At 47.8% G+C, this 14,813-nt stretch overlaps 1 protein-coding gene across 1 annotated transcript in view; it reads right to left on the minus strand.

Annotated features, from left to right (window-relative positions):
* Positions 1–5,120: 5,120 nt before the first annotated feature.
* Positions 5,121–14,813, minus strand: part of LOC149348185 (fatty acid synthase-like) — a 68,448-nt gene continuing 58,755 nt past the window's right edge. Inside the window, exons 21-24 of the mRNA XM_089587971.1 lie at positions 13,339–13,692; positions 10,397–10,640; positions 8,741–8,983; positions 5,121–5,335 (exon numbers count right to left, since the gene is read on the minus strand). Of these exons, the coding sequence (XP_089444097.1) occupies positions 5,121–5,335; positions 8,741–8,983; positions 10,397–10,640; positions 13,339–13,692 (1,056 nt within the window). The remainder of the gene's footprint in view (positions 5,336–8,740; positions 8,984–10,396; positions 10,641–13,338; positions 13,693–14,813) is intronic.

Raw genomic sequence — 14,813 nt, forward strand, 5'->3', positions numbered from 1 at the left:
CCAGCTTTTGGTGTTGGCTGAATTGGCCCCTCAATAAACTTTTGCATGTGTGATAATGTGCGACTTCCACTCAGTCACATGATGACAAAGGCAATGTCTGGTAATGTTGCATTCGCAAAGATGAACAAAATTACTCATTGTTGCGGAGAGACCTTTTTGTGTGAAATGTCTTGATATTTCGAAAATATCACGCTCATCTGAACTGCTATGTTGAACGAGAGACTCGCCATGAGACAACTTTCACTAAAGAAAATTTCAATAAAACTTTTTGCTGGGCGAGTTGGTTCATTTTGCTTGAGGGGATGTTTGTAGCGCGACAAAAACAGACAAGGGACAGAAGACGAACGGCACAAGCGCTAAATCTCAACTGGACAAGAGTTAGCGCTTGTGCCTTTCGTCTTCTGTCCCTTGTCGGTTTTTGTCGCGCTACAAACATCCCCTCAAGCAAAGAAATTTGTTGTTTCCTTGGCATGTGTACGCTTACTCGTATGGAAATGACTGGAGCTGCTTCTGCCGCTATTATGCAGAGGCACCATAAATGTGGGGCGTTGTCGAAAAGCTTTTTTTTTTCTGATGGTGCGAGACGAAATTCTTAGCTGATTAACAACGAAGAAATTGCTTTCCATTCATTCACTTCTAAATGAAGCATTCTTTGTAAGCGAGGTGGTTGTGACCTTCCAAATCAGTTTCAGGAGTCATCGGTATGCTAAGCTATAAATCGGTGAATAAATAAAGCTTCTATGAAAGAACAAATCTTTCCCTAATTCTTTCAGAACACCTCTTGAGTGCAGTGCATATATAATTTTCAGGGGCTGAGGATCTAGAGGCATCAGTGTGTAGTTGGTACCCCTTTTAAAACACCTGCTTTTTTATTCCTCATATTTTTTTATACTGTAACCATAATAGTGAGTGCATGAAACACGCAATGTCAGGATACCAAACCACCAGAATAGTCGACCATCCCTGTCGTGCTATGGCGCCGAACAGGGAAGCCATCTAACAGGTCGAGATTTGTGTACTTGTACTTGGGACACGGTTCTACAAATACCTTCTGAAGTATGAATGGACCTGTGTTCGAGAAGCATGTCTGTCGAACGTTCTGTCCCATATAAAACATCATTTAAATAAGACTGTGTTCCACATAACTCGTTAGTTTTTTTGTACCCGGAGCCCAGTTTTAATTATATTATATAAGTGAAACATGTGAAACTTATGGGGAACCAGATTAAGATGAACCAGATTGAAGGAGGGGAGAAATTTTATAACTGCAATTGCATTCGAGTTTTCGTCGGGAGTAAAATTTGCTTTCTGATGGCATAAAACTTGATGATTGGTCGAGAGAGATGACGTGCCGTTATGACGTGTTCACAACTTGCCTTGATGGGCCGCCCTGATTGGCCCGGAGAGGCTACCTGACTTTGTGCCTCATCACAACCTGCTCATCGGAGCAGGTCGCAACCTCGCCTGAGTTTGTGAGCAACCTGCCCACTGTGGCAGGCGGCTATTAAATTAATCATTGTTCTATGGATACCACGTGACCTTGTGACGTCTTCACTGTCTGCCTTAATGGTTGTGAGCAACTTAGTTTCTCATAGCTTTAGGGTTTATGTCAAGACGTTCTCGGGGACTCCGGTGTCACAAAATTTTCTAATTGGTCGAGAAAGGTATGCCGTCAAAAAGTCACCTAACTACACGTCAAAAGGCACGTGGCCCAAATGGAACCATTCGCGGGGGAATGAGCTAACAGCTTGTGTTCAACCAAATGTGTTAAAAATTCAAATAAAAAATGTAGAAGGAGTGTTCTCTATGCAAAAGTCGGCACCGTCGCGGAATAGCGGACGCCTGCAAGTGCAGCTGTCAGACTGAATATGACAGTTGATGGGCTGAAAATTAAAAAAAAACAACTGACGCGATCACACAAAGACGTTCCAGCAGAAGCGGCTACAAATGTGAAATCTAATGATATCACATTTTACTCTTCAGTTGACTTAGGCGTTCAGTTTTTTTTTCTACGCGACAGCAGTGCCGCCGTTACACTGAAGAAAATAAATTGCAGTGCGAACTTGTTTTCTTATTTGACAGTGCGTCTAGGAGGTTCTTCATTCACTGACAATTGCAAGTACACCCCCAGACAAAAATTGCAAGCACTGAACGTCATTTCACTCTTTTTTTTTACACCCCAAAATAGGCGTGCCACAGGTGCGCCGGATGGCTGCATCCGCCAGCAGCACGCCACAAAGAAACCGTTCTAAAAAAAAAAATTCCAAAATTGATTTTTATTTCACAGCACACTTGTGAAGGCGGCCGTTCGTTAACCACTGGCAAGTAGTGTTAAAGAAAGCATAGAGTGTACATTATCTTTTCAAAATGATATAAATGGGCTCTCTGATGCCGGCACACCCCCAACAGGTGCTCTATTTGGCTAGGTGCTTGTCCGGATCGCAAAAGCTTCTCCCGGAGTGCGACGTGTTGTTGCGTTCACTACATTTGTTGATTAATATAGTATTTCAAACCAGGCAGCCTAGGCAGCTCTGCACAAAAAACAGGCATCAGAACTCTAGTAAAGCTTCCGAAATCATACTGTACACTGCAGGAGACGATGGCACAGATGTTGGTGCAGTATTTTTAACGCTTCAGCGTTAAGCGTCCCATTCAGCGATAAATCTGGCGTCGTCGCAGTCGCTGGCGCCGTGAGCAAAAAAATCCCCCGAGAGGCAACACAGGTCATGGGAACTGCCCACCGTAGAAGGTGGAAGTTAAATTGGATTGGTCACGAGAGTTTGCTGGCGAAGGGAACCTTTGTCTCACAGGTCCCACCGGTGGCAGCACCCGCCATCGCAGGGCTGTAGCCCATTGCTTAACCGCTGCACCAGGAGAAGCATCAGGACTCCCAGGGAACCATGATAGTAGAGTAGGGTCACTTCTACATATACGGGCGCCAATCCATTAATGCTGCCGCGTCATACCATTAAGGTTAAGCTTAAATGTCCCCTCCTGTCTTTTTTTTTCAATATATCTGAATATGGCTTGAAACTCTCAAAACCTATTCTGTTGGGAACTTTCGTGAAACTTGCGCAGTGCTCACACATGCTACATTTTGTTCGCTGGTTGCACGCATGGCTACTGTCGGCTGTGACTGTGTAAGTTACTTGCGTTCACAGAGAAGTTTTGTGCATGGATTCCGGTGACCTCAACCACCCGTTATATACGGAAACACAGTGCTTGTCTGTACGATATTAGCCATGAAATGATTTTAGCTCCTGATGTCGGCGCGCCGCGGGTAACCTTGGCGCCAGAACGGAGAAGAACATGGGGGCGGACACCCGCGCCTGGTGCCTACGTTTTGCGCTACCAGTGGATGAGTGCGTCAACAACAGCGTATTGACGGTCCCATGGTAGTAAAAGCCAGCGCTCGGCGCGAAGGAGCCTGAGTTCTGCCCTGCACCACAGAAGGCGCACGCGCAGTCCTAGTGGCACTTGATCCGACAGCGCCACGTGAGCTGCCGTCATAACGCACTGCGCGCGCCGGTGAGAGAGGACTGTAGCGCCATCTGTCAACACCGTTAGTAACCAGCACTCGTCGCGGGGCTTGCCAAACATTAAAGAAAATTCAATAGAGACATTTAAGACTGTTTACGTGTGGTAATGCGATAGCGTTGGTGGTTAACCTTGCATTGTGAGAGCGCACATACAACTAACCGGTCGCAATGAAATCCAGGGACACTCGGCTCCTGACCCGAAAGACGCGGATTCGATCCCGGCCGCGGCGGTAGAATTTCGATGAAGGCGAAATTCTAGAAGCCCGTGTGCTGCGCGATGTTAGTGCATGTTAAGGAACCCCAGGTGGTCGAAATTTCTGGAGCCCTTCACTACGGCGTCCCTCATAGCCTGAGTTGCTTTGGGACGTTAAACCCCAATAAACCAATAAACCAAAGCAAATTCAGGGACAAAATTCCGCGCCGCAGGTGGTGAGCTCCAATGTCTGCGCCGTTTCCGGCGCCGCGACGTATGATCCCACCCACGCAGGCACACGAGTGTATCGAGTATAACGTATGTATTGCGTTAAAATTTTGACATGAAAGTCTGGAAAGGAGTACAATTGAAAGTGCATATGTCGCCGGTTCAAATCTCTTCCGTAATCAATCCTTTAAATTGACCAGCACGTAAGCTATATGCAACCAGAAATCGTACGACATGACCCGGGACGCTGTACGACGAACGGTTGAGTCACAGTTTTCATACGAATGCCGAGAGTATGTATAGACCAATGAGATTTAAAGGTTTGTCTAAAAGTGGCGGTGCTGGGTTTGTTGCTTGGATGTTGCAGCCGCTTGATGACGTCACCCTATTTTTCTTGCCGTCGCTAGAATTTTCTGTATTGTCTGCGAGTACGCACACACATGCGCCGCCGGCCTTTCTCGTTATCGGACTAGTAATTCCTTGCTGTTTTTTTAATGATAAAGCAAGCTGAGCGCCCTGTCACTCGCGAAGCAAAGCGTAGGAATAAAAAGCGGCTGATGTGGGCCGCTCTCCAAGACTCCAGTGCGGCTATCGGCATCCATGAACTCTCCTTTCTCGCAGTGCATTTCATGCTTGCATCTGCTTTCGACGACAAGATAGTAATTTTGCTTTCAATGTCTTTGAATGTGGCTTACAGTTCACGTCGCCTGCTTCCCTATACGAGGTTTGCGATACCTACGCAGTGCTTGTACCTGTGTTTTATGCGCTGATTGCACAAGGAGATCCTGGCGGCTAAGTGCCGGAATTTACTTGCCCACACATGGAAGATTTATGTCCACTTCATGACAAAAAATTCATGTCGCGTATAGTGTTCAACTTAATGTTCCTTTGCGCAGTGTAATACTTCTTTCACCGCAGTCATTTATGCGCATGTTACAGCTATGGTGCATGAGAGCACAACGCTGGACAACAAAGGCACAGAGATTTCGGTAAGTGCCCTGCCTTTAGACTCTGGCCTGCAGCAGTCCTTTAACGCCTTCAAGGAAATAAAAAAAATTCCACTGCATTTCGAAAAAATCAGTATAATCTAAAAAGAAAATCTCTTTTCACGTCCTTTTAATATGCCTCGATGAGCATGTCTGCTGTGGGACTATACGTTTTTAAGCAGTTTTGATGCCAGTTGGTGCAGCACTCTCGCCGCTGCCGCCACCGATCTCTCGCAACCGGTCGAAGGTGAGTTGCCGGATCTCTGACACGGACAGGATGATGTCGTAGTCTCGCTCCAAGGTCTGCTTCACTTCGATGCCCATCAGCGAGTCCATGCCCAGTTCTCCAAGGCTCGTGTGCGGATTGAAGGTAGTCGGCTCCTTCACGCCTGTGGAGGGCCATAATTCCAAACGCCGTAATTAAGCCTAGCACAGCACAAGATACAAGATCCATAGACTATATAAACCATTGCGCAAAATAATTTCTATGCAGGTTCAAAATGCGTGCAAACACAACTAAACATTCCCATCAGTGAACGATGAAAAATATCGCAACCCATAAATCCTGGAAAAAATGCGTGGGATCACATATTCAGTCTAGAATAAATGTCAGTAGACACCAACACCACAAACTTCATCAGCGGAGGAGGGGAGGGGGGGGGGGGGGAAGAAAGGTCAGCTGCAGCGCATCTTATGAACATTTTCAATCCCCCCTCAATGTAACCCAGCAAAATCCCTGAACGACGGTGTGCGCTATTTCTAGTCTATATGCAAGGGAGTGTGATTGAGAAATATTGGCAAGAAAACCCTCTACGTAGGCTTAGCATTTACAGCTTTTATTTTTTCATTTTTCATTTTCGCTCACGCGAAGTTGTTTTTTTTCCGGCTACATTTTTTTAAATATTTTTTTAATGACTTTTGGGCCGTTTCATAAAAGTTGGAAAAGCTGGGACACTTTCGTTCAAATTATTTTAGTAAAGTCCTTCCATATCAAATCCGAAAGAAGCTGCTTGATTTTGCTCTGCTTTTTTCTCAGTTATTTAGAGCAGAAGGTGTAGGAACAAAGGCCGAAGGAAAATACAGAGGGACCAGAAGATAACTGTTGTAAAAGCTTCCTGAATGTGGAATCGGTCTGAAGAGCTATTCGAAAGCTTCAGAATGTTCTCTTTCGTTAATCCACCATTGAAAGAACGCCGAGTCATTCGCGTTCTACTTTCTAGCAAAAATATATAACACCATGCCCTTAAGCTCGGTAAGTAGAACTATTTGAATTTCTCAAGTCCATGCGCCCGAACATATCAAAGCCTGCATGGGACTAACTAACAGTGGCAGCTCATATAACAAACATTTTGCGATACAGCGTGTGGCACTGGACGGGAGATTTTCTTTTAACAGACAACAATAGTTTTTTTTTTTGCACCAATGGTCACTCACCTGATATAAACCTGTTCTGCCAGGCTTGCGCGATGAAAGCATTTTAGGTTGGGTGGCTGCTATAGCATTTAGGCTGTCGTCTCGGAGAAAAAATTTGGCCTCTCCATAACAAAATTTCCCGGATGATCAGTTCTGTGACGACTTCATCGGGGTCATGTGAGCGCAACTGACCAATCACAAAGCTTCGCGAAACATGAAACAATGCGACTAATCAATTTTGATTCGGTGTGCAGCATGTGGGGTCGTGCTAGATCGTGTATGGCGAGCCCGGCGAGTTGCTGGTGCTATTGCCAATTCAGGATTAGCATTAACTAGGTGTCCGCTAGTTTTTTGTTACTATCGGATATCTGTTATATTCTGCAGTGCTTTGTCCTATTTCTGTATGATTCATTTTCATATGCCGTCCATTCAGTGTATGCTGCAGTAACTCTTCGTTTCTCCTCTCCCCACTTCGCTAACGTTACACTGGGATATGCATGAGTGCTGAAGTGCCTGTACAGGCCTAAACAAGTTACTATGTTACATAACATTGTAACCTGTTTAGGCCGTATCTGAAATTTTTTCTCCTCTGCTTTTAGTTGTGTGCTTCTTGGGATGTACTCTATGCCTCGGCAGTGTCGAGGTTCATTTTCACGGGAAGGAGCGAATTAGTCAAGCTGGTTTTACGAGTTAGTGTAGACAGCGCAAAACAAACGGGGACTTAGGATTGCATTGGATTTTAAAACATGTTACTTCGCTAAAACACTGTCCAAAGCACACACATAACGTGCAGACGGCTCCCTGACGAACCCCGCGCAACTGTCACTCATGCACCCCTCTCAATACGAACCCCAATGTTTCCGCTGTGGCGAACGCGCCACTTACGACCACATCTTATGGGATTGCAGAGAAGAGCCGCCTCCGGCGGAGCTAGCACAAATCCCTTCTCTCGAGCGGTGGGAGGCTGTGCTGGCCAGCTCAGACCAGAGAACGCAAGTCCGGTGCAAAACACAAAGACGAGCTCTGTCGACACTCGTGGATTACAAAGCGCACAAGTATATGTTTTAACAATAGTTATACGGCTCTTCTCGGACTCTCTGAATCTTCTCAAGAAGAAATGGAGGGGTATTATCATAATAATATTCCACAACGTATACGTGGCCCCCTAGGAGTACTCTACGAGTCGGCAAAAAAAAAGACTACATCATCACAAGTGGCGGCACTCCCATGTGACGCTCGCTTCAGCTGGTAAAGGATTGGGTGTACAATAAGACTGTATGATAGATGTCTGATAAGCTTCAGCTGACAAATTACATCATTTTTCTCCTTTCGCGAAATGCTAACGCATTATTACGTTTTACAGTACTAGTAGGCAGCGTCAATGAACATCCCACCCTTTATGTATAGCGTGCGCCGAATGCAAAATCGCAATGTTTGCGCGCTTTCCGTAAGATAGCATGCCATCATTCCAGCAATGCAGAGCAGCTTTTTACAGTATTATTCGACAGTATTCCGTCCCCCTTTCGCCAAAATCGCATTGTACCCACCACAACAGCGAACCTAGCGGGGCGGGCTTTAACTAGCGCTTGCGCCGGAGGAGTGCGAGGAGCAGGCCGGCAAGTGAGAGAACCCGATTTGTTGCGTTGCACCACTTCATCGGCTTCGCGCGCCAGTTCCGCCTAGCACCACCGCAACGCTCAGTTATCTTCGAGCTTGCGTTTGCGATAGTTGCTCCCGGTCCCTCGACTGGCGAAGATGTAACAGCCCGGCATGCTGGGCGGGCCGAATGCACCGTCTAAGGCGACAGCGGCCGAAGCGGAAAAGAAGAGGAAATTCCGCTATAATCTAGTGCTGCGCTCGTTCTAATTAAAAGAAATACATAGAAAACATGAAGTGCAAGCGTTCGCAGACTGTTGGCAGTCTGCTGTCGCAGAATTCTCGTATGGCATTGTATCATCGGGTGTCAAATTTTTTTTATACCAACTTTTCTCTTAGGAATTAAGGTCAACACTTTGTCCTAACTGCATTACTCAGCGCAATATTTGAACCTAAGAAAGGTCTTAGCTGCTGGAACACCACTTGCAATGTCCCCTGGGTCAGATAATTGGTTGTTAATGCTAATCTGGTAAACTTGAGAAAAGGTGAAGAAAAGGAATGAGGAAGGGACGAAGAAGACAGCCTCGTTAGAACATACGGGCTTTTGTTGGCGATGTATAAGAATGGATTTGTGTGGCAGTTACGAAAAGGTGTCGGCATGTATATGTCTAAATGTTTCAACAGCAAATACAGTTACATGACTTTAAATAAGCCTAACTTTGTATGTGTTCGAACTCTGGAAGCTTGAAAGTTGTTAGCGTTAAAATATGCAGGTAGCCGCTTACCAAAGATACGTGCGACAGTCTTCGCAAGATCTCTTGTGCTTGCAGTTTCCTCTTCAGACTTAGTTGAATGGTCGGCCTTCACAAAGCATGACAGAACGGGCTGCCTCTGGCTCAGGAATTGGTCCAGCACGTTCATGCAGGAGCGGATCCCTTGTGGTGCACAGCCGGCGACTTCAGCGTCGGCACCCTTTCTCCGGTGCAGTACGCCTACTTCAGCGATTGGGCCCCACTGAATTGCGAGCCCTTGAAAGACAAAGCATGATCTAGGTAAATGCTTCGATCTGAAATAATGCGCTATCGCAAGGCATAAGAATATCCCTGCATCAACTCGTGTGAGAGCTGCAGTTTTTGCTTTTTTCTTCATGAGTGTCGCCCCACTTCTCTGTAATTTTAGGTTTGGTTTGGTTTAGTTCAGTTTATGGGATTTAACGTCCCAAAGCGACTCAGGCTATGAGAGGCGCCGTAGTGAAGGGCTCCGAAAATTTCGGCCACCTGCACTGACATCGCACAGTACACGGGCCTCTACAATTTCGCCTCCATAGAAATTTAACTGCCGCGGCCGGGACCGAACCCGCGTTTTTCGGGTATACCCACTGAGCCACCGTGGTGGCTCTCTATAATTTTTAGGTTTTGTAAACAATCGGAAGCAGGACTGTAGTATCGCGGATAATTTCCTGGATATTCTGTCGTTTTAAACATGGCCAAAAATCCCCTCGTTAATTTGTGTTTTGCTATAAAATGTATCCTCAGTTCTTCTCCTTCTCGCATCATGGAACCCAGTTTGTTATTGCTCGTGCTCTTTCTGGAGTGCGTTGCTGGCGTCGGAATAGCGCCATGAAAATAATAGAGGCTGAAAATGTCTAAAAATCTTCGGAGATCCAATTAAATCTCAAATTTCTGTGTACATTTCTATTTAAATGATCTTTCCTCTTAAAACTCAAGAATTTTACAAATTGATTTAATTCCTGTAAAATAATACAAGCCTAAAGAATTTAGTAGCTGCAGGGTTTGGTTGAAAATGTATAAGAAGCAGAATTACAGGAGCATATTGGTGAAGGCAGTTTTCAACCCGTCAGGACCCTTTAAGTTTGTTAGGCCTGTCTGAGCGGTCGTACAACATGAAGATCGAACAAGAACTCAGTTACGTGTGCGCACGTCCCTCAAACATATTTTGCAAGAGGCAAGGTAATCTGTGGTTATTAGCGCCACTAAGACACTGTTTGCTACGGTAAGTTCCTGAGCCAGTAGGTACATGGTACATGAGCGCTATGTCCGTGCGTGTCTCTTTTTCTCGGTCTAGCCTTTCGCAGGCTTTTTCATTGAAATCACTGTTTGCTAACCACAGTGCTTGGCTTTATTATTCCAAGCGAAGCACTGGAGGGTCACCGAAGGATAATGGAAGTTCTTATCAAAGGAAATCAGTAATTTGGGATAAAAATTTCCTCTGTTTTCACTCGAGTGAGGCAAAATAGATATTTATGGAGAATGTGCAGGTTTAGATAACTGGGCTATACTTCTAGGTCAGCAGGCCTCAAGCCTACGCCAACCTGTTGTGTAACCAATGCGTCGCCTCTAAACGTGTCCTATGCGTCGCCCCTACACCCCATTTCGGCGTCGCGCCATTTTGGCGAAGCCCTATCGAGAGGGCCAACTCACCGGGGAGACCATCGGCGACTCGCCGTTCGCAAATCCGTTCCATGGCCGAGTTAGCGTAAGCGTAGTTGCTCTGCCCGACATTGCCCCGACCGCACGCCACGGATGAAAAGACGACGAAGTGGTCAAGGTAGGGACAGAGACGGCGGGAAAGCTCGTCCAATAGCTGGGTGCCGGAAACCTTTGGTTTGCAGGCATGTTCGAAGGACTCGGCCGTCTGGTTTTCTAAAAGGGCGTCACTGAGAACCTGCAAAGAAACGCAGTGTGTACATATAGGGTAAAAGTGTATTCTACGCATTTTCGTTTTCATTTTTTATGTGTGTGTGCGGAGGGACAGGAGAAGGGAGTAGTGAAAATTACAATGAACTTGTAAAACAAGCTTTTAGATGCTCAATCAGGGCAAGCAAAGCAAAATTACCACGCACAATGACCACATTTTTGTGGTCATTGTGCGTTCTGTCATTAATTTCAAGTAAATGGAATCGCGCTTAAATAAAAGATCAGCGCAATGGGAAAAACCAAACACAGCTCCGCGCTAAACATCCTAGTGTGCGCTTCTCAAACGGTCCTCCAAACTAACACAATCACTGAAAATTTAGACAAATGTTTCTGGCTTCCGCGGATGACACCACGTGCTCCAAGGTGCAGAACATTGAAAAGTAATGGGGGAAGTTTGAATAATCGGTACAAACCATTCATTTTCTATGGCGGCTAGAAGTAGTTAGACCGACGAAGGAAACATTTGATATATTTTATTCCATAGCGCATAGGAAGAGTCGGCTGTAAGTATCTGTAACTCCCTTCGGGCACCGTACCACCGCGCTTTTCAGTTTCTACGGGATTAGGAAGGAAAATATTTCCATTGGGTTGCATTGTTTGGTGTGACGGCCAAAAATGGTGCTAGTTGGTGATGTCCAGGAAAGCTAGGCATGTGTGGAAATCAGGCGCGTACACTATTCTCTCATAAGGGCAAAAAAGCAGTAAGGCAATGCACGATAAATTATGAAACATATTGTTACCGCTGAACTGGTTACTAAATAAGTGAACGAATCGTGAACGAAGAAGTGGCGGTGCGCTGGACGACGACGACGTTGACAGTGCGTAGCTGGGCCCTCGGAGTCTGAGCTGAGTGCTGGCCATCTCAGAGCAGCCGCCAATATAGACTTACCGCCGTAACATCCCCGTAACATCTTTTGGTGGAGGTGCTGGCAGTGGCGCGGGACGGAGCGCTCGCGTTAGGCCAGCGGCCAATAAATCATCTCTTGTTCATGGTTAATCACGCCTCATTCTTCAGCTGGCCGCCACGTTACTTTTGGTGTGAGGTGCTGGGGTCCCTTCATCGCCATCCTAGTCCAAGAGCTTCAGTGTCCTGCGCCTGCCGTGGACGTCGGCCGTGAGTGCCTGGTCCGCGCAGCCCGGCCATGCTCCAGCCCTCCCGACCTGAACCGACCTCGCCGCTCACCGCAGCCCCGTCCCCCGCCCGGACCACAATACACGACGACCCAAGACCCGACCGACCCGAGACCCGACCGACCCGAGACCCGACCGACCCGAGACCCAAGACCAAAGACCCGCACGTGAAGACACCGCCCCCTGCCCCTGCCGTCCGGTGCGTCCGCGGACCTCGGCCGTCAGCTCCTGGCACCCTCCGGCCCGGATGCTTCATGGACCGGGGCTCATTCTCTCATCTTTCTCATCGTGGCGGCCAGCACTGCACCATCTTCTACATACTGTTGAACCCTCCACTCAAGACCATCGCCATTTCGCGCGTGTGTTGGTCACCGATCAGGACGATCGCTCGGTGGCCCCGGAAAGTGTGACGAAGACGACGAAGCTGGCAGTGGCGCAGGACGGAGCGCTCGCGCTAGGCCAGCGGCCATTAAATCATCTCTTGTTCATGGTTCATCACGCCTCATTCTTCGGCTGGCCGCCACGTTACAATATGACGCACATAATGCCGTTGTCTGTAAGTCTGCGTGTTTCCTGTGTTGTAAAAATGTCCGCTAAGCAAAAGAAGAACTCATAAGCTTTTAAGAGCAAGCGATCCGGAATGGAATTAGACAGGTTCACATTGTCACGTAGTGTTGACGGCAGTCTGGCGAGCAGGAAGCCAGCGAAAAAAGGCTTTCAAACGAAACTGTTCATTGGACAGACCGGATACCACAGACAGCTGAATGATTCGGCGAAGCAACAAGCGCGCTCAGCAGTCATCGAACCGAATGCCTGCAGTTCTTGTCCGAGCACAATTTAAAGCTGGCAAAGAGCCTTCGAGAAAAGGCAAAAAACACACACACACAAGACATGGCGCTGAAATTTGCCCTGGTCCTGTACCCTGTCTCGTGTGTGTGCGTGCGTGTGCTTGTGCGTGTGTGTGCGTGTGTGTGCGCGCGTGTGCGTGTGTGTGTGCGTGTGTGTGTGTGTGTGTGTGTGCGTGCGTGCGCGCGTGCTCGCGTGTGCGCGCGTGTGCGCGTGTGTGCGTGTGCGGGTGTGTGTGTGTGTGTGTGTGTGTGTGCGGGCGTGTGTGTGTGTGTGTGTGCGTGTGTGTGTGTGTGTGTGCGCGCGCGCGTGCGCGCGCGCGCGTGTGTGTGTGTGTGTGTGTGTGTGTGTGCGTGCGTGCGTGCGTGCGTGCGTGTGCGTGCGTGCATGTGTGTGTGTGTATTTCCGAGCAACTTTACCATGGCGGCAGTAATTCAGCAACTAGCCCTACAACATGTTCTACTTCAACGTCTAATGAGCACCTAAGCATCATGAAGTGAATACTGAAGATGTGGTTCAGTGCTTCTGGCGCTCGGCTGCTGACCCGAAAGACGCGGGTTCGACCCCGGACGCCGCGTAGAGAATACGCGCTCTATGCAAGTCTACTGTTGCAAAGTAAGTGTTGACTTCCGTTCCTACGCGTTATCAACATAGAAAAAAACGAATATGAAGAGCATTTGTTCACTTGCCATAGCGAGGTTGAAGATTCCGCCAATGGGTCCCATGGTGGAGGCTTCTTCGAAGATATGACGAGCACCTTCTACTGTAGACACGTCCGCACTGGTCGCCATCACATTGGCCCCAGCGTGTCTCCACCGCTTAAGACACCGATGTTGGTATCCCGTCCGTACTCCCGATCGGGAGCTGAGTAGGAGCTTCCGGCAGCCACGGCCTATCATCCAGTCGGCGAGCTCCAGGCCGAAGCCTCCCAGTCCTCCAACGATAATGTATGACTTGTGCTGGTAGAAGTAGGTTCGTACTACGGCGTCCACAATAACAGGTGAGGTCGGGCACGTCTTGCGCAGGCTCTCTTCTGGACGAACCTGGGTGAAATGAGCGTCACTACTCTCGACCATATTGTGAACGAATAAGCACAGTTCGATATATTGTGACAGTGCGCGGCACATCTCCGGAGGACCCCTCTCTCTGACAACATCTTCCCTTTGTCAGACCCTAGAGGTGCTCGAACAAGAGACTGTATGGCGCCAGGAATCGTCGGATGTCGAGGGCTGAGGCTGATTAGGGGTCTGAAGTGTGACAGCCTGGCCATCATCTTTATTCTCACGCCAAGAAGCATTACACTGGTCAAGCACACCCGCAAGAGTGACAGCGGCACCAGGGGGATTAGAAAAAAGCCCAAGCCGATGGGAAAATGCGGAAGAAGGCCGCAGGCGCCGGCGCTGAGAGGAGGGCGGGGTAGACGCTTAAGCCTGGAAAGAAGCGTCACTGATTGGACGGGATAAAACGAGAAAAGCCGGTCGGTGAAGTGACGAGTAAGGCCCCAGATGTCACCGCTGGCGGTCGGTCCTCCGGGGCCCCAAGTGACAAAGCCTTCGTGGCGAAGCTAAGCCTCGGCGAACAAACAAGGACAACTCCTCAGTCCCTCCTCTCCGTCTGACGAAGACTACGGCGCCAACGCAGCGGCATGTAAGCTTGGGCAGCCCAACCTCTACATGATGAACTCGACAACATGCGATTCACGAATAGATCTGTTTTCCTCCAACTCAATGAAAATGCGTCTCTATGCATCTCCGCCCCGTGTGTACTCGCGCAGTATGTCGGGTCGTCCAATACGGTTGGTAGAATTGCCAGTAATTATTATTCAGGGCTGCATTATCGAAGTGTAAATAGCAAGCCTGATATTCAAGGTCATGAAATAAAGCCGAGAAAGCAGTCAGGAAATCGTAAGCGTAATACTGCATGGACAGCTTTGTTGTCATCCACTAAGTGCTGCCATTTGAACTGAACTATTGTCATCAAAGTTCCCAGCATTCCTAGCTTTTTAATGCTGGCTGGAAGGCAGTGTAATATTGAAAAAAAAACAAGATGCAGAAAAGCACCGTGGTAGTAGTAAAACATTTTTTTTCTGTAAGGAAGAATCGGGGCATAAGAGGTGGGAGGGAGCTTCAGTAATCAGTTTTCCATAGTCGAGGATCTCGTTGGC

The sequence above is a fragment of the Amblyomma mixtum genome, chromosome 4 (genome assembly GCF_055824585.1).
Source record: "Amblyomma mixtum isolate Tamu chromosome 4, ASM5582458v1, whole genome shotgun sequence".
NCBI classification, from domain to species: Eukaryota; Metazoa; Arthropoda; class Arachnida; order Ixodida; family Ixodidae; genus Amblyomma; species Amblyomma mixtum.